We start from the raw sequence: 25333 nt of genomic DNA, 5'->3' as shown, positions 1-25333 counted from the left end.
AGGAGAAAAGCTTTGCACTTGTTTATAGCTTCTTCAGGAATACTATTTTTGGCATGGAATTTTCCATGTTTCATCTCTTCTGAAGGTGATTTTTTTCTAAGCTGTCATCAAAATGTGGAAACTTTAACATAAATGCAAAATGCCTGGAATTATGAAAATTGTGTGACTAATTAGTGAGCAAAAAGTTTCACTATTGATTTGATACAGATTATTATGCATAATAATAATAAAGATAAAATATAAATAAAGCACTGATAAAAATGCTCAGTGGAAGTTGCCATTTACTGTGCTAGTCTTGGAAGACAGCAGTTTTTGAAATGTAATGACCACATTAAAAATCAAGTAGTTTTTAAAGGGCTCAAACACATGATTCTGTTTATTATTGAAAGAAGTACTCTAAAAGAAGACAGGCAGTTAAAATGTGTATTCCAGTGCAAAATGTACTGGGAAATACAATAAAATCTCATATGAAAGACAATAGTGCACTATAACCATACTAGCTTCCAAATTTTGTATACAAACAAGTACTTTATTAACAAACTTCACACCACTCACAAAAGGCAAGAGCTTCACAAAAAATTATCATAAAACCATAGCATAGATATTGATTTTTTTTTTTTGCTCCAAGCTTGCATTCTCTGTATAATGCTTGAGAAGAATGAGAACACGTGTGAAAATAACAATAAAGAAATTGCCAGTGCATAAGCCATTCACTTGGCTATGTTCTTTAAAAGATAATGAACACAGAGAGCTCGATTCAGATTTACACTGCAGTTTTTTCGTACCTTCAGGATAAAGTGTGCAAGATGATAGTTTACTTTAGAGCCTGTCTTGGAGAAGAACGGTATGAAACAGCTTTAATATTAATGAGAATTAGCTTGATACTTTTAAAAGTAGGATGTGAATGTATCCACCTTTTTATTATGTTGATATATCAAAGAAAACACATTCTGTACAAATATTAGTAAAACACATCTGAAAATAGAGACAGTGTAGTTAATCTGCATCATTTTAAAATAAATTTATACAATATTTACATTTTGGATGGTTCCAGAAATTAACACATCCAGATTGTGTATCACTACTTAAACCAATTCTCTGTTATTATAGAAAATGCATTTGCTGTACAAATATTTATAAATATATATGTATAAACCTTTTCACTGAAATGTCTGTGGATTCATTGAAAAGAAAAGCATGAGATATTCTTATTATCAGATAACATTTAGCTATCAAGTGTCCACATATTAAACAGTCTAAAGCGTCAGACATCAGACAGAAGTGGATTTTCAGTGTTGAGAATATTTTGTGTTCTGCTTCTGTGCTATCATACCAGCAATACTGATTGTCTTTTCTGAAAATCTGCAGAAAAGCAGCAGGGCTGAGTCAGTTTGACTCAGTGATTGTTATTGACTGCACCATGTCAGACAGGGTTTCTGGGTCTACTTCTTCTTTACCGTTATCTGAATTTTCTGATGAGATGTAACAGCCAGAATCTCTTGGGCAGTCATTTAACTGTGATTTGTCAAAGCCATGGTGAGGGCTTAGGCTTCGTGTCTCCTGACCACCCTCAATTTTCTGCTGCTGTTCAACTAGAAAGAATAGAAAAAGAAGGGAAAAAATGTCAAAATAAATATCCTGGGAAAGAGTTTGAGATAGAAGCGTGACTGTTCTTGAAGAACTGTAGAAACAGAGCTGGTAATATACACACGACTAGATCAATATCTTTTGTCTATCAGAAACAGAAACATCAGTATCAAAGAACTAAAACTACAATTACACGAGTATAACAACATCTAAGTTGATGTTGAGGTTGGCTTTGATCCTGCAGTGTGCTGCTCAGAGATGAATGCTGGAGACTCTGGCATCGTTCTTTAGACTGAGGTGCTTCCGGCTGTCCACAGGTGCAACAGTTACCATGAGTGGTCACCATGCCCACAGTGGAGATGGCAGCTCTTCCCCTCCCACATTCATGTATTTCAGAACCTGCTCATGCAATTAATCGTGTAGCCTACTGTGCCTTGTTTATAACGCACTGCATTGTAGATGATGTGTCTTTTGAAAGTAACCCCCACCGGTTTACCTACTCTGTGCACTCTGTAGTGAGATAGAATGCGCTGGTCTTCACAAGCACTCAGCAAAAAGATGTGGTAATTGGGTTTTTTAACAGACTGGGCTTTTCAGTGGCTGATGGAAACTTCCTAAGCTTAGCTTGATATCCAAAAGGTTATTTTCCAAAACAGAAAGACCTCAGAGAAAGCTAAGATGCCTAACTCCTGCGTATGATTTTTGAATACTGTTCCAAATTAGAAGCAAATTATCTTGTGAATGATTGTCCTTGTTAAGCTGCTGTATGACTAATCTGTTCAAACTCAAAAATTTGCAACTCCATGAGAGTATCAGCAGACCTCTCAAAAAAAGCTCAGCAAGCTGATGTCTTGCAGACAGGCTATACCTGTATATCATACATCTAATATACCTTGTGGCTAAAGTTCATGTTTGTATTTTCTGACTGTGGAATACATGGTTTGCTCACAGTAAATTTATTGAGAAAACAAGCTATAAAGCCTTTCCCTTTCTTACGTTTTTTGTTATGTCCTTCCTGTAACTGTATTTTCACTTCAGACTGTGGCTTGCTTTCCAAAAAAAAGTACAAGGAGCAATTCTCACAGGAAACAAATAATTTTACCCCGGATTTTAGCCCTTCAGAGAAATTGTACCATTCGGCTTTTGCAAAGTAAGTTCCCTTATTTCACTGGACTTGTTACTCCATGTTTAAATACTTAGCTTTAGATCTTTAGTCAGATTTAAGCTGTCTCAATTCAAGTCCAGGCAGAATGGAAGTCCTAATACATGAAGGATTTTATCCTTTGTCAAAATCTAAAGCTAGATTTTAGCTCCCAGAATTATAAAATTTCTAGAAGAAAAATTCACTTTGACATTTGTTTCAGTTGTTGGAAATTATAAGATTTGGTAAGATGGGAAAGATTTTACATTTGGATCCATATATTTTTTTAGACTTTGTGTTGTATCACAAAGAATAAATTAGAAATTAAAAGTTGAAATGTTTCACTCTGAAAATACTGAAATAGAACAGCAGGAGAGTCAGTACCTTTCTTCATTGCATGAGATTTCAACCAAATTATTTCACAAAGCATTTTGACGTACTGAGAAACACTTTTAGATCTTGATGGAAGTCTTGCAGATTTGTTTGGACTGATTAATTCTCTTTAATATTTTTCTAACTTTCAATTGCCTAATTAAGTTAATAAACTAATTTGATTTTTTGGGAAAAGAATCCAAAGTCTCAGCTTAGTCATTCTTGCATTAAACCTGAGGTTATACACCTAACCTGATGTATTTTTTTTTAAAAAAAAATGACTTTAAATACTTTCCAAAGAATAGAAGTCTCACCTTGTTCCCAAAGAAATTAATGGTTAATTGCACTTGGGTGAAAGAGTACACCTTTCATCAGATTTAATTGATATCTGTAACTGTTTGATCTCCTCACTTTACAGAACGCAGTTTGTCATGTCAAATGTTATCTCTCTTTGCAGGGAAAATATTTGATCATGTAAGGTCCAATTGATTTCTGATTTAAATCAGGAAGGAATTACAAAAGGCATTACATCAGTGAAGGTATTCCTGCTGCTGTTAGTAGCAACAGAAGTAGCCCAGCACAAATAACAGCAGATGCCCCAGTAAAGCCTTGTCTAAACTGTGTCATGAGCATCTTGCACCCGTCCCAGGCCTTGGTCACTGGAGGCTGGCAGGGCTCAGCCAGTGACCGGGTGAAGTCCCCCTGCGCAGCTGCGGACAGGGCTCCCCTGCCCTGTAATCCCCTCATCAGCCTAATGCTGCTTGCTGGTACTTTTACAGCTGCTCTAGCATCATCTGCTGCCCTGGAAAGCAGTGACCTAAAAAGTGTTAATCCTGTTTACATTTTCAAGGTCAAAGAGGAACCTCCATCCACTTTGTTTTACAATGGAAAGAAGACCAAGTAACTAGTGGATTAACAAGAAAATGCTGTTTCAGTCAGTATATTAGTGCCCTGTAACTAGTTATGATAAACTGAGTAGTTCATATGTGAAAAACAGATCCTGAATTCTTTTGTAGTGATTTCTTTCCCTTGTTTGTTTCAGGAAAAAAGAGACAGACAAGTCTGGAACTGAGATTTTTTTTAAAAAAATCTCATTAGGTCAGTTAGCAGAATAAGAAATTTCTATTTCAAAAACATACCGAAATTTAAAACCTCTGTCTCTTCCCATAACATTGTAAGATTTTTTTACATGAAAACCAAAAATCTTCAGGTATTTGAGGCAGTAAAAATATTATATTTTCTGGGTTTTGTTTTGAGCAGAAAAAGTTTAAGAACACCCTGCTCATATGTAAGATTAAAAGACTGAAACCAAATTCTGACAGTTTTTTTTTCTCTTTAAAGTAGCCTTAAATATTATGCAGCAACTGCTAAACCACTTGAGCAGGATACTGAGTGTTATAAATATATGTATGATCAACTATATCTGTTGCTTCATGAGAAAAGAAACTACGCTTTTTTTTTGCTTTTTTTTTTTTTTTTTTTTTGGTTTTGGCTTTTTTTTTTTTTTTAGCTTTTGGCTCTTACATTCAATTTTACTTATTTCCTTCCTCTAACATATACATGTTCAAGTTCCAAATTAGTAAAGGTAAGTTTGCTGTCTTAATCTTTCGGACATCAGAAGAAAGATACAATTCACAGGAAACAGGAATTGATAAAATTAAACTGCTGTTAGATGTTGTAGAGTCATCAGAAATAACGATCTTATCATTTCGCTACAGTAAAGCAGTTCCATATAAGATAAATAGCTTTCAGTCACTGTTGTCTGATATGGCCAGAAGAGTCCACGATATGCATCATTTTGACACAAATATTCTAATACTACTTTAGACGGTAGGATTATATTCAAACTGCTGAAAAAAAAGTGAGGCCTTTAGCCTTGGTAATAGCTGTGTGATGCATACTTATTTTCCTCACTGTTTAGATCTTTGAAATGAATATTTGTTATTCAATGGCATAGATGTGCATGACACATGCAGGGATAGATCTTTTTTTTACCTTCACCAGCTTTTCCCCCTTTTTTAATGAGTTTAAAGTCCCGATTAAGAAAGCACTTTAAGCTCAGATTTAAGGCAATTCAGCTCAAGACTGTACAGAGGTCACACATCACTCCTATGTTGTTATGTTGGTTTAAACCAGATGACTGGCAGGAGGCTTGGATTTTGTCTTGGAAGAAAAAAGAAGGCACCCAGCAGCCAGCCATACTTCATGGCTGTGCCCTCTGAGAGTTTGCCTTCATGAGTTTTTCCCAGAAAGAAAACCAGGCTAGGAGCATGATGCTTTGGCCTGAGCCACTTGCATGCCTTCCTGGAAGGTGCAGTGGTGATGTACTGAGCAGCACCACACAATAACTGAACAGAACAAAGTGCGTCTTTGTGGCTGAGGTTAGACCTCCTAGGTACATATCAAGGCCTTCTACCAGCCTGTAGTGCCTGTACTAGTTAGACCGCCTAAATTTAAACATGAAATGAAAACTCACAAAGCATCAAACTCAGAAAGGACGGTTTTGAAGCATTAAATGGTGATGCTTTTTGAAAAGGAAGCAGAGAAACCTGAAGCGGTTCTGTACACCCATGCAATACTTTGGGGTCTCAAAGGAGTAAACCTTTTGTGGGTATTTACAGACAAGCAGCTTAAAAAATTGTGCTCACTGAAGTCGGTGACATAGCTTTTCTGGGAGGGACACTGAACTGATGTGAGAGTCTATGGTGAAAACAGAAATAAGAAGCTTCTGTTTTCTCTAAAATCTGGAAGCAAACATCTGCCTGAAAAAGGGTGAAAAATACTAATACTTATGCAAGGATGAACTTCCTTGGGAAATCTGGAAATACTATGTCCAGGTCAATGAGTTGTACCACAGTACAGAGGGGGAGATTGTCTTGGAACACTATTTGACCTTGACATTTCATTGTAAAATCCCACGTACTTGAAGGGACTGCCCAGTGTAAAATGATGCTGGGTCCTCACATAAGGAATGCAACTGAGAACTGAAAGTCGTGCCCTCAGCTATCTACTATCTTGCTGTCCAAGTACAACAAATAAGGAACAAACCATATCTGGTACTGGCAGTGGGATTTCTGGCACTTAAATATGAAAAGTAAGCTAAGGAAGTGGATTTGGGGAAATAAGCATACGATATTATTCCCCAAATTGCACATATGCACCTTGTTTTTTCTATAAAATGAACTGTATGCACATATCCAATGAGTCTAATTCTTCTTTAACTCAGAATAGCTTCAGACTAATATAACCTGCTGGACTTCAGGAGTGAACCTCTTGACTTACATCATCTAAGTGAGAAGAGAATTAAAGGCAATACACACAAAACCGCGTGTCCTAGGAAACAGTCAAGAAAAAAGTTCCAAACTTCTTTTATTACTTTATTCATTAACCATCCAGCAACTGCTTCACTTTAAAAATAGCATCCTGCAAAAGCACAGACATCCATCTCCTGTCTAGAAGCCATCTGGGAGAAGAATGGAAAGCTATTAAGAAATACTTTATGAAAAGGACCTTTTTTTTTCCTCTCCAGCCATGAATTCATGGAAACCAATCATTTTGTCCAAAATGTATAGGTCTAATCAACTTATAAAAAATTTTAAAAGAGATCTGGGAAGAGGTGGGGGGGGGGGGGGATGTTGTGAGGAGCTTACAAGACCTTGCAGTTCTAGGATAGCTGTGCAACATGAAGTATTTGAAGATGGTGAATTTGGGCCTGGACTCCCAGGAAAGGTAGAAAGAAGGTAGTGGAGGACCAGGAAGCAAAATCTGCCTAAAACCAACTATGTGGTAGCATTTGCTAAATAAAACTTAGTTTTTAATTCCTGGTATAAGATGGGTTAAGTTTTTCCTTTCAAATCCATTCAGCTCTAAATCAAACGTAAGATGAAAAGATTCTCACTGCCAGAAATGCTACATTTTGGAAAGCTTTAAGAAGCATATAATGCGAAAACTATTGCTGCAGGTCTTTTAGTTAGAAAACTCAGTAACTGCTTATTCTGCAACATGAATTATATAGTCACAAGTATGCGGCATGAAGAAATCACTTAGTATAACATGCAATAAATGTCAAGAAAAAGCCAAGGAAAGGAAAAGACATTAAAAGCCCTGTAAAAACATCTGGACATTTCACGATATCAGATATCACATTAAAGAAGTATTAAATCTCTTTTTACTACATTTATAGTAGAATCTAATAAAATGAGGCTACGTTTGCACACGCCTGGCTTTTCTGAATAATAGCAGAGTCACAAAAACTCGGAAACCCTTGCATTTCAGCTCTGGACCGTACCTGAGACCCCATCCATTAATCAAACACATGCTTCACAGAAGCACGAATGTAATGCAAAGACATGGAAGTCTTCCAAGCTTTGTGAGAAAGATGGGCTTAGAACAATAAATATGGTCTATGGCCTTAGTACGTTTTTTCACAAAGCTTATAGAAAGAGTGAACTTTTATCTGGAGAAGTGCTGAAGTTATATCTAGAACACTCTTGGTCGGTAAACAGATTACCTTGTAGCTGTGGGTAATTATGCTGCTCACTTCTAAGCAATGCAGAAAATCAATTTTAATTAAAAAATCATTTATGCTGGACTGAGTCATGCCCATTTAGGAAAGAAAAAAATATTGACCTAGGAAAGTTCAGTTCAGATGCAGGATTTACTTTCACAGTAGCACCCACCTCTTTCAACCCAATTTTCCAATTGGATTGACAGAAGGACAAAGAGGTCAAATGATTCGGACAAAGTCAAGCCCAAGCTGAGCTTATCCCCAAGATCATCTTGACTCCCTGTCTTTCATTATAACAACTTAACAGATAGCTTCTATCAGTTTTAGTCTTCATATCTTTCTTTTTAAAGCAGATTTGCTAAATTCTGCTCTGTCCTTACCAGTCATGTGACAAATGCTATGAACCTTTGGCAACCAAGACAAGACAAGGATTTGATTCAGTCCCAAATCAAGACTCTAAACCAGGAAAGTATTTATGCATGGCTTACCTTAAAATATACGTGAGTCTTATGAAACTCAGCTACACTTTAAATGAATGCTTATAGCTGGCACGATTATATAAAGATGTCTTGGTTCTGGTCCCTGTGAGTATTCATAAATTCTGGGTATATTATTTTATTGAATATGAATACTGGAAAGATTGGCTATACCTATCTAAAGTAGATGTGAAGCAAATATTCATTTTTTCTCTTCATCTAAGACTACAATGTCATCACTGAGTTTAAAGCAAGGGCTACTTTATAAGATTTAATGTTATTATTTCCAGAACCATTACAAGAATTTAAATACTCAACTATCATACAGATAACATCAGGGACGCTGTTTTGCCTGGAGAATTGACTTAATTCCATGCTGCCAATTAGGAAGAACCCTATTTGAATAATTAAGGTAATTTCCTTAATTTTCAGTTATGGTACGTGTAAGGACCTTGTTATGTTTGGCCCTTGCACACGTGTGTGTAGAATGTGAAGTGTGAAGACACCTTCAGAAAAAGAAAAACTTGGTCTCATCTTCTAAAAAGGTTAGGTGTCTAAGGCTGCTTGCTATGGTTTTTGTTGCACAAAGAATATAAATAGTAAACCATATCCTCACACTCGTGTGGTCTGTTAAAAAACATTGTTTTGGTTTCATTTTTCAAACTGCTGCAAAACTGCAAAATTACAATCTAGATTTTTTCATTAACTTTTCTGGTGTAATATACTGACAAAGAAAAGCATACACAATAAAAGGTGCAGCAAGTGCAGCAAGGCTAGTTACCAAGAAGTATATAAAAATGTGCATACAGTCAGTTTAAGGGAAAACTAGGGAAACAAATGTATTTTCAGATGATTTCCAGCTAGATCCCTGCAATACAATTCTTGGAAAATGTAGCCATTTTTTTCCTGGATTCACCCTTTCAATCACTACTTCTACATAGACAGCCCTTCAAGAGCCCTTTTCTAGCCTGTCATCTCTCTCACAAAGCTATAGACCAGAAAGAACTACTGAACCTGGTGGGCAAAGAAAACCCTTTTAATGCCTCTCTAACACGTTTGCAAGAACCTTACTCTTTCCCTGAAAGCTGACTGAGAACAGGAAAGACTGCATGTACAAATGGGGTCCCCAGACAGCCCAAACACACGGTAAAAACAAGGTCAGCAAACACACAAAGCGGGAGGTTAGAGAACACACGCAGGAAAAGCTGCATGGATGAGGTAGCCAAAGACATGCGTAGAAATCCAGAGAGATTTATGTACTGCAGCACACAGGGTATATATGTGCACGGAGGTATGTGCATATATATGTACGTGTGCTGCAGTGAGAACTGGAAAGCTGCCTACCTACTGAAGAGATAAAAAGTGGGCATCTGACAGGAACTGATATTAAAATATCCCAGAAAGACATTGCTTTTCTGGGTGTCCTTTTCTTTCTTTCAGATGCTTCTCAGTTGCAAGTGCACGTTTGATTAAATGACTGCTCAGCACAGGGGTGAGTATGCACAAATTTCAATGAAGACGAAAATGTCTCCTGCTTTGGCTTAGTGTCTAATTAAGTAGATGCTTAACTGTAGTTTCTAGGAATTTGGCATAAATTATTTAAAATTAGAAGTCAGGCTGGAAATATCATTAAAATATCATGAGAACAGTATTTGCTGTTCTGTATCCTAGCTTTTCCACTCCCAGTGAAAGGAGCAAGTGAAGAAAACAAGGGTGATCAATACACATACATTTACATACACTGTATGATCAGCTTTCAGAAGCTCACCGGAAACTTGAGTCAGAGTCATTTTGAGAAAAGGATGCAAACCAGCTATTAGTATATATTTAATTTTTTTTAAAAAAACATTGCTACAAAAGAAACTGATTTGGATAAGGATTTAAGTGTGAGATGAAGTGAGGGAGGGAAAAGCTGTCTTATTCTCCAGAATGCTGTTTAAAAAAACTTTAAAGAAAATTCTTTACCGTAGCTATTTGAAGTAAGTTATGTTTTGGTTAAGATACTAGCACAGAGTTTGAGAGGTTTAATTTTCTGCTCTTGCACAGACCTTGTGACTTTTGGGAAGTCACTTATCCCGTCTGGAGGGTTGGGTCCCCAACCGTAAGTAGGGTTGTTCTTAAGCAATAGTTACTACTAATCTCTAGTGTAGGACCTATACATAAGAAATATTAAATAATTCACGTGTTGCTAGTATAGTAATCATATACATATCTAGAAGAGATGTATGGTTTGCTATCTGAACAAATAAGACAATCATCTTATTCCATGTTTCATATCTAAAAGAAAACTGGTTTAACAGGTCAGTGTGAGAATCACTATTTCTTTAGAAGTGTTTCTTCAGTTAAAACTTGCACATGACTCTTAACAAAGCTTAAACACTTACTGTCATAGTCCTGTAGATTTTCAATTGCTGACAACAATCTTGCCCTGTCTTCTGGATTTGAAATATTTAATTCAATCAGGTGGCTCTCCTGTAGATCCTTTAAGTCCTCTAGAGTTTCATAGCCATTTAGCAAGAGGGTTGAGGCATATTCCTACAGAAAGAAACAAGCAAAGCCTCTCGTGTAAACAAGCACTGTGTTTAGTACAGGAATAGGAACAATTTCTCTTTTACTTTTTTGTCAGGTTGAAATGGGCTCTGTTCTTCAGTCTGATTGACCCACCTTTGGCCTAAAACCAGAGCTGGAGAGCAAGCCAGGACAGAGGCAGAGATCCCTGGGGGTTCTCCTGGCCATCCCAGCATCTATGCCTGAGCTGTCTAAAAGAGTCAGGCAGCAAACTGGACCCAGGACAGAGGCTTGCCAGAAATTATTTGATCTGCCAGTTGTCTGGACTTTTGTGGGTCACCCTACGAATGCATCCCATGCTGGGTCCAAGAGGGTCTCTGGGGAAGGGTGTGCTCTGCCTTTGCACAGAAGGAGCCCTTCGACATAAGCAAGGTGAGAATCTGAGGGAGGCCTCAGCTGTGCTGTGTGGTCCCCCTTGAGCAGTGTGTCAATGCGGTATGAAACTGCACACACTCCAGGGAAAGGAGTGTTTGCATCAGCACCAAAGCAATAACTGTTATTAAAAATGTTATCTGTAAATCATGACCTAATTATGCTTTCACACTCAGTTGAGAGCTAGGGTTGCAGTGAGGGAGAGAGGTGCAATATGAGCATAGAGCAAAAGGACTATTGCTCCCTAAAGATCACAAGAAATTAGAAACCCAAATTCTAAATGTTGGCACTGGAGTCAGACTGCGGTCCTCTCCCTGCGCTGGCTGCACTCACCCACCTCCTGTGCTTAGGCACACAACTGCAGTCAGGTTATGGTGACTTGACAAGTCACTGCTGTGCCTCTTAGCCTACCCAAATGATGTAAAATGCAGTTCTATAAGGCAGCCTCATCAGATAAAAGACAGACACGAAGCTGCTTAGCTTTGCTGACACCAAAACCACTGAAACCTGCCTTTCTACATCTGCCTGTAAATGACATCCAAACCCAAGTGCACAGAAATGAAACGTTTCAAATACAGCGGGGAAACGTGTTGGCTGACCTGCAGGTGGACACAGTCCAGGAGCTCTTGCAATGTTTTAGGCTCGGTCCTTTTGCTTCCTCTGGGTGGCTTTATCTTTTTGGGTGCAGCTTCCTCTTCCAAGATAATATCCACGTAAATGAACTTGAAGTTTCCTACTTTGTTGTTCAGCATGCCTGTCCATATGCCCATGGGGGTTTTGCAGATGATATCTATGATGTCTCCTTTCTAGAACAATAAAAAAAAGCACACCACTGCTTACACATCTGGTTTGTTATATGTGGCTTTTCCTCTGTGTACAAAAACCAGCACAGACAGCACAGAATCTCAACTGGTCAGTGCAAAGTAACTTTTTAAAACTACCCAGCTTTAGCTCCTTTGCTTTTATAAAATCTCAGCAAAGTAACTACAGAAAAAGGAGTTCTTATCTCTGAATTCGTGGGAAGGAGAGGTGTTTGTGCTCCAGCTGGTCCCTGAAAAGGTATAGGGCTGCATCAGCAATCAGCTTTTGCCATGGACAGTGGGCATAGCTTTGGCAAAAAGCAAGGGAACACTGTGAGGTTATTTTTCAAGTATGTGCCAAACCATTTTACATGATAATGTTATTATCCAGCATCCCAAGGGTCTTCAGAAATTGATAGCTGAGCTATGTGAAAGGTGGACTTTTACTCAATTTACAGTAAAAAAAACCCAGCTACATTTCTCAAAGGCAATAAAGAACATTTAACTGTCTTAATATCTTCCTGTCTGTCTTTCCCAAAGTACTGACAAATTTTTCTATTTACTATATTAACACCAGAGAAAATAGTGGAAGGTGCCTTAGCAGACAGATCTAAAGGCTTCAGCCCCTCCACACTTGTGCATCCACTCATAAATGTGAGGCAAAAAAAGTGACAACTCAGCTACTTCAAAAGGGCTTTTTGGTAAAGGTGTTCACAGGCATGTTGTGAACCGAGGTCTCAGCTTAGCAAAACAGTCACTGGGAGTAATTCTCATAGTAAGAAGGTTCCCTTGTAAGTCATAGCCCCTACACAACTTGCTCCTGTGACCTCAGAATTGAGTCCTCTCTTCAGCGCGGGTACCACAGAGTTTATAAAAATGTTGAAAGTCTTTAAAGAGTTATCCAACAAGTCCCCATGTACAGACTTCATTTGGCATTCTGTTACAAAGTTAAAAATCTACTCAGTTTATTAAAATATTTGTTAAAAATTCCAAGAGTTTTGACTCTTTTCTGGTCTGGTCAAGAAACTGCAAGAAAAGCAGCCCCCTGGTCTTGGTACAAACCCAAGTATGAAATCGACTGTGTTTCAGTGACCTGGTTTTGTTAGAATATGGAGCTCAGAGCTATGAGCACGTTTGAAATGGAAACTAAGCAAACATTTGTTTAAAGCTCTATAAGCACACATATTATTCTACACACTCATGGAGGTTTAGGAACTTCAGACGTGGATGCAGATGAGGATTAGGCAGTGGCTCTAAGCTAAACTGCAGATGCGCTGTGAATTCAGATTCAGGGTACTGAAACTTTGTGAAACAGATTTAGGGGATTTCAATGCTAGAGTAGTTGTTTACAATTCTAAGATACACAGCCCCAGTGACTAAAAAAGGAACCTGTGTGAGCCAGCAGACATTTGCTGTTTTGAGACCAGTTAAACTGTTTTGAAAGAAATCCACTAGGTGGGGGTGGAAGTGGAGGGCTGCAAGGTGTGAGTGGTGAAGGCTGCAAGGACTGGCAGGGCAATGGAGAGGGAGACTGCCGTGAAATACAGATGAGGATTTTGACAAAAAGAGGCTGTGAAGAAGAAGAAAAGATGCTGAAGTGTGAATATAATCTGGATATGAATGTATTTATAAAGAGGGAAAAGAAAGAAGTCCAGGTTACAGCCATGAGTAGTCTGAAGGATGATGATATGGAATGCATCTGCATGGAAGGAGCAGAAAACGGCTGGGCTTTTCGAATAATGTTCAACCAGGTCCACATCTAAAGCTCCTTTTTCTCGCTCACACCCCTGCCGTGTTGTCGGGGCCAGAGAAAATTCATAGTTCAAAGGTATGCTTAAAGAAAAGCTTAATGGAAAGGCAAACTGTTTTCATTAAAGACAACGGGTGCCACTGAACTTTTGATACATGCTACTTGTGACTGGAAAAGCTGGGGAGGCAACTTCACATCCCATGAGACTCAAGTTTGACTTACTCCAGACCTAGTATGCAGGAAGCAACATGGTTTTTACTCTAAGGAAAGCTGTGGTATCCAGGTGGACACCATGATGAGGTACCTACCTGGAGTCTATGCCTTAAAAAGTCTTTCACGGCAGTTGGCTTTGCAGCGTTGTCTGAACTAAGTCCTTATAAAAGCATTGCAAAAACCAGATTGATCTTGCTTTTAGAGCATTATACATGCGCTAACAGTTAGAAATGCATTGGTAAACATATTCTTCACACGTAAAAATTGTGTCCCCTGGCATTCTTACTGGAAAAGAAGAAAACCTGGTGGTTGTCTTACCTTGATTTTCAGAGAGTCGGTGTCATAAGGACTTGGTGTGAAGTCAGTGTGAACCTTGGCTCGACCACAGAAGGGCCCACTGTAAGGGACTTCATCATCAAACCGGAGGCTGTCCCTGTTGCTGGTTCCATCTGAGCAACTGGTCACCCCACCTTAAAGAGAGACAAGTTGAGAGACCTCCTGTACCAAGACATACAATTCTGCACAGCAGCCAAGAGGAAAGTGTTCGGAAGCACAGAATTAGTGAAAGAGTGTACTCTGTGTGGTTTTGACACATTCCAGGAAAAATAAATTCAATAAAAAGCATACTGCAAGGGACCGAAGAAAACAGATAAGACATCTTTCATTAAAATCATCACTACAATAATCTGTTTCTGGTGATGATACTAAAAGAATACACATTTTACCTGCAGACTTTTTGAAATATTACCTCTGCAGATTAATAAAATGTACTCTAAAAGTGCAATTTAGGGAATTAATTCTGCTGAACTTCTCCTGTTTATTCAAAGAAATGAAAACAAGTACTGTAGAAGTTATTTTATTTCATTACAGAGCTAGCTGAAACATCAAAGGAACCTGCATTGCAGAGAGAAGTCTTAATCTTATCAACATTTCTGCTTGTCATTTTATCCAAGTTGAGCAATAAAATATCAGCAGAGTAATTCAAGCAAATTTGAGCAAGCTCTGCAATATCCCATCCAAATATGTTTTTAGATAAGAGCAGCAGTGTGTTGGAAGTAAACTCCCATACACAATTTTCACAAATCACATCATAGAAAATGATCATAAAAATGGTTTTGTTTGAGGTGATTGCTTAAGTGCACAGTTCCGTCTCAGGACCAGATTAACTACTAAGTGCAAATGGTCTGGACTGCATCTCAAGTCCCCACTTAGGGCTCATGTGGTGCCTGCAGTGATGGCAGGGCAATGTCACCATAGGCAGCTGTGGCCTGCTGCCCAGCAAATATCCACAGCAGAGCAATGGACAGAGAGGTGGAGGCGAACTCTGCTTCTCATCAAAGATTCATCTGCCTTCTGACTGAGACTACCCTGTTGGGGGAGGGTTTTCAGTGGGTTTGGGGAGAAGGAGACTGTGCCTCACTGCACCATGACCTGAAGCCACCAGGTCAGGCTTCCATCACCTGTCATCTCAGAGAGACCTCTGACTTGGTCTGCCTCGCATCTGCAGGGCGAAGGATGAAGTCACAGCCACTACCCTCAGAAAGGATGCTTGTGTGGCTGCACACAGTGATTGCAACCCTATGGGTGCCAGCACCACGGCACTGATAACCGCAAGAAACATTTATGACATATATGGCATATATACCAGCAACAACCCCTATAATATTTTTCTTTTCTTTTCTTTTCTTTTCTTTTCTTTTCTTTTCTTTTCTTTTCTTTTCTTTTCTTTTCTTTTCTTTTCTTTTCTTTTCTTTTCTTTTCTTTTCTTTTCTTTTCTTTTCTTTTCTTTTCTTTTCTTTTCTTTTCTTTTCTTTTCTTTTCTTTTCTTTTCTTTTTTCTTTTCTTTTCTTTTCTTTTCTTTTCTTTTCTTTTCTTTTTTCTTTTCTTTTCTTTTCTTTTCTTTTCTTTTCTTTTCTTTTCTTTTCTTTTCTTTTCTTTTCTTTTTTCTTTTCTTTTCTTTTCTTTTCTTTTCTTTTCTTTTCTTTTCTTTTCTTTTCTTTTCTTTTCCTTTCTTTTTTCTTTCTTTTCTTTTTTCTTTCTTTTCTTTTTTTCTTGCCTTACCTTGCCTTGCCTTTCCTTTTCTGTTCTTTTCTTTTCATTTCATTTCATTTTAACTTCATTTAATAATTCCACTCTTAAAAATACTCAGTTTATTTCTGGAGAGGTATGTCTACCCTAGCTTCCATCCATTTAGTCAAATTACACTTTTGCCTGCCAGACTGAAGAGCTCTCTACCATCACATTTTTGATCACCAGCTCTGATACCTCAGACTTAAACAGTAGCAATATTGATCCAGCGACTGAATAGGAAGTGTGGATGTCCTGTACTTACTAGATGAGCTTTGGCCACTGTTCAGACTATAGAGACTTTCCATAGAGTCACTGGCTTTTAGGGAGACCTTCTCAGTGTGTGTTCCACCACCAGGATCATTATCATCTTTTCCTTCTTCATTCTTCAACACAAAAAAACAGATGTTAACCACCAAGAAATGTGTTTTAGATAAACATTTGTTTTTTTTCTTTTAAAACATCATTGGAGATTAACTCATCCTTACACTTTATTATGAACCACCCTATGAAAGAAAGCATTTTAGTATCCTGATACTAAGGATGCCCAGCACCTTGTGATCTTGGAGAAAACCCCTGCCTCCTGTCTGCCCCACTCACTTCATTGACTCCTGCTCAAGCAGCTGAACTGATCCCCCATCCCAGAAGACCACAACATACCACAGCAGTGACAAAGGTTTGTAATGGGGAATTCGCAGGCAGCCAGATAGGTCTGATTGTCTCAGAGGAGGAAATATAAAGTTTAATTCCGAAAGCACATGGCGAAGTGCTAGTTGATGTAGCTGTGTTTTGTGTTGAACTTCTGAAGACCATGGGCGCTCGGTGGCAGGCTGGCACCCCAGCCAGGGCATTCAGGAGGCAGGTTGCCCACATGCACAGCATTGGTGTGCTCTAGCACCATGCTCATCACATTGCCTGACCTACACATTGGCCTCGAAACCCAGTGCATTTCAGAATTAATGGATGCATGTTTCCCTCACAAAATCTAATGGTGTATGAAATTGGCCCCTTGAGTTTATAACATTAAATCACACCTCAGGAATCACAGCCTATTCCAAACAATAAGATCCGTATTTCAATCACAGGTAAGTTAGGGACAATGTAACAACTAAATGAAATAACGATGAGCTTTCAAAGGAAGGAATTTCTTCAGCAGATTTCACCACATTGTCAACGTCTGTGATATTCTGATGCAAATAAAACATCCTGCACCACATAGGAAGTTACATCATATTTGGGGAAATATGAATTATTCATCAGTTGGCTGATGAAGTCAAGCAACAATGGCAGCGCATGGATGACGTAGAGACCCATACAAGTATGTATAAGGCATAGCATTGACTATATTGGTTTTCAACAAAGACAGTGCTTGTTACACCAGTCAGCAGCCTAGCCCATAGATTAATCAGCAGGCCAGTATTGACTGCCATCATCTCCTGCAGGAATTAAAACCATGCTACATGTGTGTCCAGCCAGATAATTCAATGAATTTGTCATGTGAATAATTTCTGTAAATTTGCAGAAGCTAGATTTTGAAATTCTGGTTTTTCTTTCTTATAATGTAAAAATCATGGCTTGCAACCTCTTGAACTTTAGCAAAAAAAACCCCACACACTAAACTAATGAGATAGGATTCCTTGTCTTTGACCTCCAGAAACTGTCTAAAGGTATCCTGTGGAACACTGTTTTCTACTTGTGAAGTTTCTTATTTATTTTCCCTACTTATTTGATATTGATATGTGTGAGATAGGAGGCAGACTAGCTAGATTTTTTAGGATGATTAAGTATAAGAAGTCCTTTTTCCTTATGTTTTAAAATTTGGAACTCACTGTCACAGTATATTGAGAAAACAGGGTTTGCATTGTGTGAAACATTATACTTTTTTATGTTTAATAAAGATATGTTCATTAAGATTTGATAAGATAAAAACAGATGATAAGGCATTTGAATTGTCATGCTCTAAGGATGCTGGGTGACCTCTACAAAATGGACTTCAGAAACAGTCTGAATCGAATAGAAGATAAATTCTTCTAACGAAGCATTTTGTACAGGCTGAGAATCAGACTGCCAGTGGGGTTCATCTGATACTCCCTTGTGTCCACATCAGGACATATTTTTGTGATGCTTATCCAAATGCTTCTTCAGGAAAAAGCAAAATTAAATAATATGAAACTCCTGTGTCTATCTTGGGCCCTTACTGGATGATGCTGTAATTTTATATGTGCATGTGTGTGTACATTAACATGCACATGAAAGAAAGGGTGCCTACCAAAAGCTGTTTTAATTCAGTATGTGTTACCACGTTTTATGGATTGTGTTAACATGACAATTGAAACATGAACAGAAAAATGCCCATAACATTTTTATTTCACATGCATTATCATCTAACATGAGATTCTTAAGCTGTATTTACCATCTCCTCAGAGAGTGCCTTGATGTACTTTTTACCCATCTTTTTCTTCATGGTAAGGGAAATGGCTCTCATCTTCTTACCCAAACTTCCTCCATTATTTGCTGCTTTAGCCTGCACTGCTTCTCCAACGTCACTTATAGTCTCCAGCTCAGATATCTGCTTTGAAACAAAAAAGTAAGCAACAACTCACCATGAAAATGAAATTTGTTGTACTGGAATAGGAATTACAGGGAAATATTAAGGACACCAATGCTGTTAGGATGACAAAGTCAGTCATAGCCGTTTTCGTGGGGAATCGTGTACCTAAACCCGTTTGCAGCACACCACTGTATGTGTGAATGACAGAAAGAATGTATTTTATGCTAGAAAATGTTATTTCCGATTGTCCTTGTTCTTAACCCAAATAAGAATTGAGGGGATTTTTCATGGATCATGAAAACAAAAGTGACAGATCTGCAGGTTGCATACGTGTGCCGGTTACTTTGGGCATACACCAACCTGAAGAGCACTTCTGTCTTTCTGGGAAACTGTTTCTAATCTTCACATCAAAGTACCAGAGTTTAGGTCTGATTCTCTTGTTCATTTTGGCAAGGACTTAATCACCCAGACAGACCCAGGTGCACAAGCAAAGTTCTCCCCAGTGTACATTTCCACAATGGTTTCCCAATGCTTTTGAATAATTGTTGTGGGAAAGTGAACTGCAAAAAGTAAAACTTGGTGTTATACAGACCTCAGCTGAATCATCTGTCTTTGATATTGAGTGGTGCCTGAAACGGTCAAAGCTTCCAAAGCTGCTTGTGCGCTGGAAAAAAAAATTAGGAAAAAAAAAAATAAATATGAGAAGACAAACCTTGACCCACCGGTGGGGTTTTGTTCTGTTATTAAGACTTAAATACAACTGTCAAGTCACTTGTTTGTGTTAACCCAGATCAGCGGACCATCAACTGCTATAACCAGCTAGAAACAAACTAAGAGGTAACTATAGGGAAAAGAATTGTAACTGTAAAGCCAGAAGCAGAAAAAGTGAGTAAGAGAAACAATACTGCTTCAAATACTAATTAGATAATGGATATAATTATGAGTTCTTCTACATCAGTTTCACATTACTTATACACAGATTTCTATGAGTTACTTCTAAGTAAGATTGCTGTCTATAAGCTTAGAAAAAAAAGATGTTTCCATAAATGTCATACAAGATATAGAGTCAGTTTTGGTGGTGTAAACTGTGGCAATTTATACAGTTTAATTTTGCAGTGGGGAGACTGTTTACAGTCCTTTGCCAACAAGAATCAGCAAGAAGTGACAAGGATTATGAATACATCTTGTCCAAAATGCATACATTGTGGAGGGTGTAAGTAACAGAATAATCAGGCAGGACTCATGTTTGTCTTCCCAGTCCTCCGATTCGAAAATATGATTTTTAAACATAAACAGGTACAGTTTTTCCCTGTGCCACAGCTTTGCTTAACATTAGAAAGGCTGCATCACCTGAGCGGTACGCTAAGAGACCATGAATGGATTGCTTTTACTTCCTTCTACTTTTCACCCTTTCTGCATGTGGGTAAGTGGCATGGCAAGGAGGGAAGTGGCACAGCAGATTTTTGCAAGAGAGGTCACACAGAAATACCTGGCAGACACGCACAGGAAGAGCTGGCTGACACCGCGCTGCCTATGGTGGCAAACCGCGGGGAACTGGCATTGATGGCAAAGTCAGAAGTCCCTTTAAGTGCAGCTCTAATAATGGCCAGAATTCGAATATTTATCCACTCTACAGTGTAAGAGCTTGTTTTTGTATCTTCACCAGTACTCAAATATAAATCCAGAATTACTCCTTTTTAAAAAAAGTTCTTCACTCTTCCATACTAAATGGAAGCCTTTTAATGCAGTATCAGGGTTCTTGAGCAGGGTTTAACTATTATGTACTGTGCAATATCATCTCAGTATATTTCTGAATATTCAAAGTCTCCTGTGGAGGAAAAAAAACACTGAACGAAATAGCAAATCACAAAATAAATACATCCTGAACAATTTAAGAAGTGATTTCAGACTACCTGGCTACAGGTTTTCCTGCATTTATTAATCCATTTACCTTGCCCATGTGATTTCAGCCAAACTGGATCCTTGCTCCATTGCTTTCTTCCCTCACCCCCAGCCACACAAGCCCTCTTTTGATCTCCCCCCTGGTTTCTAAAGCATGTATCGTGACCCCTTCCCTTGACATCTCCAGCTACCTCCTTTCTCTCTCCATCTGGGAACGCCACAAGCCTCAAAAGGGCCTGTGAGCTCCCGGTTCTGCCTACTGTTACAGCTTTCCAACCTTCTCTACCAGGCAAGAATTTTCATGAGGTAGCCTCAGAGGCAACTGAGGTAAACCATCCTTTGGGCAACAAAAGAAGAGGAGAAAAAGACTGGTTTAATAGCCGGTCCCATTGCCTGCCTTTGCATTGCAGATGTGCTAATGCTGGCATCAACCTGCTCAGTGATGGTGAAACCCCTCAGTGGTGGCGAGAGGAGCCGAACTGCCCGAACAGCGAGCGCTGCGGGGAACAGCACCTTTGCCGTGCCTGCCCTCCCGTCTCCTACCCAGGCGCCAGGGTCGGTGATGCTGCACGAGTGCCGTCCTCCAGAAAGCCAGAAAACCAAACACCTGTTTGAACCGAGACCTAAGCAACGACTTCAGCCGCTTGCAGATTTCTGAGTGCTGGTACAGCCCCATTCCTGCTCTGTCCACAGCCACCTCTGTGGGACTCACCAGCAACAGTGTCAGGCTCCTGACGCCACACGGGGTGGCAAGGGGGCATTCAGGCTCTGCAGCCATGATCTTAAGGAAGGAGTTTATCAAAATGATACCAGCTATGCCGAGCACACACGTACCTCCCCTGTGGGTTTCCATCCAGGAAGAACCCCATCTTATTCTGTCCCTGCTCACAAATCACAGGGTTACTATCCATATTAGCTCCTTTATCTCTTACATGCAGCCACCTTTAAACTAAAATTAGTTTGCAGAGGGGGGAAAATATGACAAAGAAAAGCTACAGGAAACCATGTGAAAATACTTTGTTTTAAAGTTTCCATTTGAGAAGCAGAAAATCAGCATCACTTGGAACACAACTGAAAAGCTCCTTGCTGTTTCATTTCCCTGTTTTCCCACACTTTTTTATTAACCAGCTCCACAACTCCCCCCAAAAAGTAATGTGGATGTAGCAGTGGGAGATGCCTGAGCACAGCCAGATGGAAGAGGAAAGTGTACCCACGTTTTAGGTCCGTGTTCTAAGCACTGCAGCTTAAAATAATAATAATAATAATAATAATAATAATAATAATAATAATAATAATAATAATAATAATAATAATAATAATAATAATAATAACAACAACAACAACAACAACAACAACAACACCACATAATTTTTTTCCACATTTCTGGGCACATCCAACCTAAAAAATATTTCCAGCCAAAGGTTATTTGAAGAAGCTGACCCAGATTTGTGAATATTTTTGGACAAGTAAAATGACATTTACTATTCACTGGAGGGGGGGAGGGGGAAATCACACAGCTCTCTTCTTAATTGATTGTCACCTCTCAGAACATGTCCATTGGCTAAACATTGTTGGTTGTTTGCTTTTACCTTGTGAAATTGAAGAGGACAATTTGGATTGTACACTTTAATTTTATCTAAAATTCCCATAAAGAACTTTGCTATTAAGTAGATGAACAGTAGCCTGTGATGAGGGGTTAGCTCAGTAGTATGATATAAAATCACAGCCCCAAGGATTATGGTTCTATTAGACAGGATTAACACCTTTCACTGGCTTGTCAACCCAGCCAAATGTGCCCTGCAGCGTGGAGGGGTAAAGATAGAAAGAGGGAGGCTGGGATTCACAGCAATGTTGGGAAAGTATAAAATAGTCTTGCACAGCGATCTCTATACATACACTGACCTTTCTGTTGCTTTCAATCACCTCAAGATGTTTAGTAGGAATAACTGTATATTAAAGTGCAGATGTGCTGCAAATACTTTAAAAGGAACAAGAGGAAAAATGTTGTTTATTGTTCGTCTTACCTATAAACAGCTTGAGCACAGGGAAATCAGTTATTCTTTTTCGACCCTTGAAACAACCTTATATCCTACATGTGCAGAAGCCTTGGGCTATTTTGTAGTATACTTCAATGTTGCTTCATCCCTATTAAATATTAATAAGGGTTACAGGATGATTTCCACTATTCTAGATAATGGTCTTGTTGCACTGGAGAGCACTAAATAGGGCTGCTTCAGCAATTCTCTGTACTAACTTTTTCCATTAAGTAATCAATAGCTACCACCTTTTAAAAATGTATTCAACCCCATTATACTGATAACGAAAAGCAGATTTAGGAGCTCTGGGCTGCAAAGGGAACAGGACTATTACTTTCAATAGTGTCAGTCACTGCATTAGTGTCAGGGAACACCTACTTTGTGAAGATATGGACAGGCCTTATTTCCAGGTGAAGGGAAGCTTTTAAAAGAAATGCAAAGCTACTAGGAGAAAATACGCTATTGACTTTTGATACCAGGATTCAGCATCCTATAAAGTTAAGTGATCTTTCTAGCTGGATTCATGCAAGAGCTACCAGTGGATACGTTAAGGAAATATGAATTTGCACAGTAAAATCTAATGGAGGCATGGGCAGGAGAGAAACTCTTTTATTTTCTTACACAAGGACTGATCAGATAATTTCTACAAATCAATGCATTAACTTTCATCCCTTCCCCTTGGGTATACCTAATTAGCATGATAGAAAATATTGAAGATATTTTTCAGTATTTTAAATCCTTCTTCAATCTTTTCATATATCTTCAATTCCCTGAAATCCATGAACTTCAAATTATCATTTCAAAAGGTAAAGTGCTATGTAATTGCTGTTTATTTTTATTTGGACAGTCTGAGGTTGGTGATCTGGTTTGTCTGTAAATATCCTATCATTTTCCCCAGAAAATGGTATGGCATGCAAATAGAAAAACAACAAGAGGTTCTGCAATTCATGTCCTTCTGTTATGTATATCCTTCCCTTGTAGGGCATGTCATAGGAGAAGTCAGTTAGTTCTTATGATAAACTAGTCAGAGCTTCTCTGTGTCTAAAGGCAACCTTTGAGCCAAAACTGGCAGCAGCTATCCTACTAATAATCATTGTGGGTGATATTCAGCTCATATTTTCCTTTGGACAATTCACAGTGCTCAGAGATCTGGTTCCCTGCTGTGAGAAATTCTGGCCCATTATGTTTTGCTTCAAGTCCTATTCAAAATAGCTTTTAAGTCCAGCATGATGCAATGCCTTTGTACTGACCGTCTTGCACAAGGAAATCTCTTCAAATTCCTCCATGCATTTTCATATTTAGCTTCCATTCATCCTTAGACTACCCAGACCATGTAAGCAGTATAGGGGCAGATGTGGCCACTGGGAGTAACAAAAAGGGAGCTCAGCATGTTGCCCAATTTCCTTGCCTGCCAGGCACTTGTATTCTTCCCTTTCTCCTTGGAAGAAGCCACAGCACCTCCCAAGAGGACAGTCTGTGCTTGCTGCTTTGATCGATGGAGATAAGTGGAGCTCAGGATTTGATTCATTTCTTCTGTTCTCTGACACTACTAGTCCTTTCAGAAGGAGGAGACTAGTCTGAGAATGAAATTGAGTTGCTAAAGTAGGGATGAATGTTTCCACTCTGCTAGCTTATCTTCTTACATAGATAATCAAAGAAGTTGTCTCCTACTTTCCCAGAAGGCAAGATACCAATTTTTAGCCTTTGGGATGTTCTGTGAAAAAACAGCAACAAAAACAAACTCCTGACCTCTGTATAAAGAACAAGAATTTGCATACAAGATTCACTGTCTTTCCAAAGAGTAATAGAGAAGCAAAAAAGACATCATGACCTCTCTTACCTCAGGGATTTTTTCCTATTTACACATTAGTTACACATATAGAACTTCTGACCACTAACCAAGCTGTTAATATAACTTTATAGCCCAGACGAAACATGGCCTAAACCTTGTACTTCACCAGTCAAAAGCGATAAAAAAGATACAGCTTGTTCTTGCTAACTCAAATAGGGCAATCTACTGAAATGGCATTTTTAACTGGCTTAAAAATGACTCTATAAAAAGGGTGGTTGTTACCGTGGTCTGGTACTCAGTAACTGTGTGGAGGTGGGGAGAGAGGGGAGCAAAGTGGTCTTTGGACAAAACTGCCACCATGAGCCTCAGAGCAAACACCCTAATTTTAACGACAGAAAATGGCTGGAAAGGATAAGCTGTATAAAATAATGAGTTAATCATAGTTAACACTCCTCCAGGTCAACAAACTTCACCCTCCAAAGTAAATGCTGAGCGGCTCTGTTATCAGTACCTCTCTGGTACCAGCCCTGGCCTCTCAAGCCTGAACCAACGCTGACATGAAGCACGTCATTTCCAGTAACCCAGCCCGTATCCCAGTTTCCGCTGGAAACTTGGCTCTCGAGTGCTTTCCAAGGGCACCTGGTGCAGGGCAGGCCCCAGCGCAGCTGAGGGCAGGGGGCAGTTAAGCGAGGCCGGCTGGTGTGCAGGTCTGTAAGTGTCTCAGGAAGAGGCAAGCCGCATAGGAAGCCTGAACAAAATGGCAGTTTCTTCTGGCAAAAAAATATGCTGTGTTGATTTGCTGGGGTTTTTTTCGCACGTTTGTGAGGAACTAAATGAGGAAGCAATTTAAGAAACGTCGATCTTAACACAAAGAAAGTTTTTTTTGCAGCCAAGTGTTGCAAAATGTGCAGGGGGGGGAGGGACCTGACTCCTCTTTCTTTAAATGCAGACTGACCCTGAATTTTGAGAACCAATGTTCCTGCCCAGTTGCTGCAGAGCACTCTCAGTTCCCGGTGAGAAAAGTCACTCCAAGTGCTCTTCTGGCAGTCTATCGAATTCTGGGAGTGTGCACACAGGTATTTGCAATAATTATGTAATTAAGACTTTATTATTTATATGGCATTTAATTAAAAGTGACTTTCAGTGGCACACAAAACCATGAAAAGAAAATGACTTTAAAAGAAGGTTAAGGATGTGTG

At 39.0% G+C, this 25333-nt stretch overlaps 1 protein-coding gene across 4 annotated transcripts in view; it reads right to left on the bottom strand.

The window, feature by feature from the left end:
• Positions 1 to 343: 343 nt before the first annotated feature.
• The window catches only part of LOC121083033 (SAM domain-containing protein SAMSN-1-like), a 98357-nt gene continuing 73367 nt past the window's right edge, over positions 344 to 25333 (bottom strand). For all 4 annotated transcript variants that reach the window (XM_040582884.1, XM_040582886.1, XM_040582885.1 and 1 more), the window contains 7 exons: positions 18997 to 19068; positions 18267 to 18422; positions 16119 to 16239; positions 14105 to 14256; positions 11623 to 11829; positions 10468 to 10618; positions 344 to 1592 (listed from right to left, as the gene is read on the bottom strand). In XM_040582884.1, the coding sequence (XP_040438818.1) occupies positions 1387 to 1592; positions 10468 to 10618; positions 11623 to 11829; positions 14105 to 14256; positions 16119 to 16239; positions 18267 to 18422; positions 18997 to 19068 (1065 nt within the window). In that variant the 3' untranslated portion in view covers positions 344 to 1386. The remainder of the gene's footprint in view (positions 1593 to 10467; positions 10619 to 11622; positions 11830 to 14104; positions 14257 to 16118; positions 16240 to 18266; positions 18423 to 18996; positions 19069 to 25333) is intronic.

The sequence above is a fragment of the Falco naumanni genome, chromosome 2 (assembly GCF_017639655.2).
Source record: "Falco naumanni isolate bFalNau1 chromosome 2, bFalNau1.pat, whole genome shotgun sequence".
Classification (NCBI taxonomy): Eukaryota; Metazoa; Chordata; class Aves; order Falconiformes; family Falconidae; genus Falco; species Falco naumanni.
The sequence above is the reverse complement of the archived record's forward strand: the minus strand, read 5'-3'. Positions and strand labels throughout refer to the sequence as shown.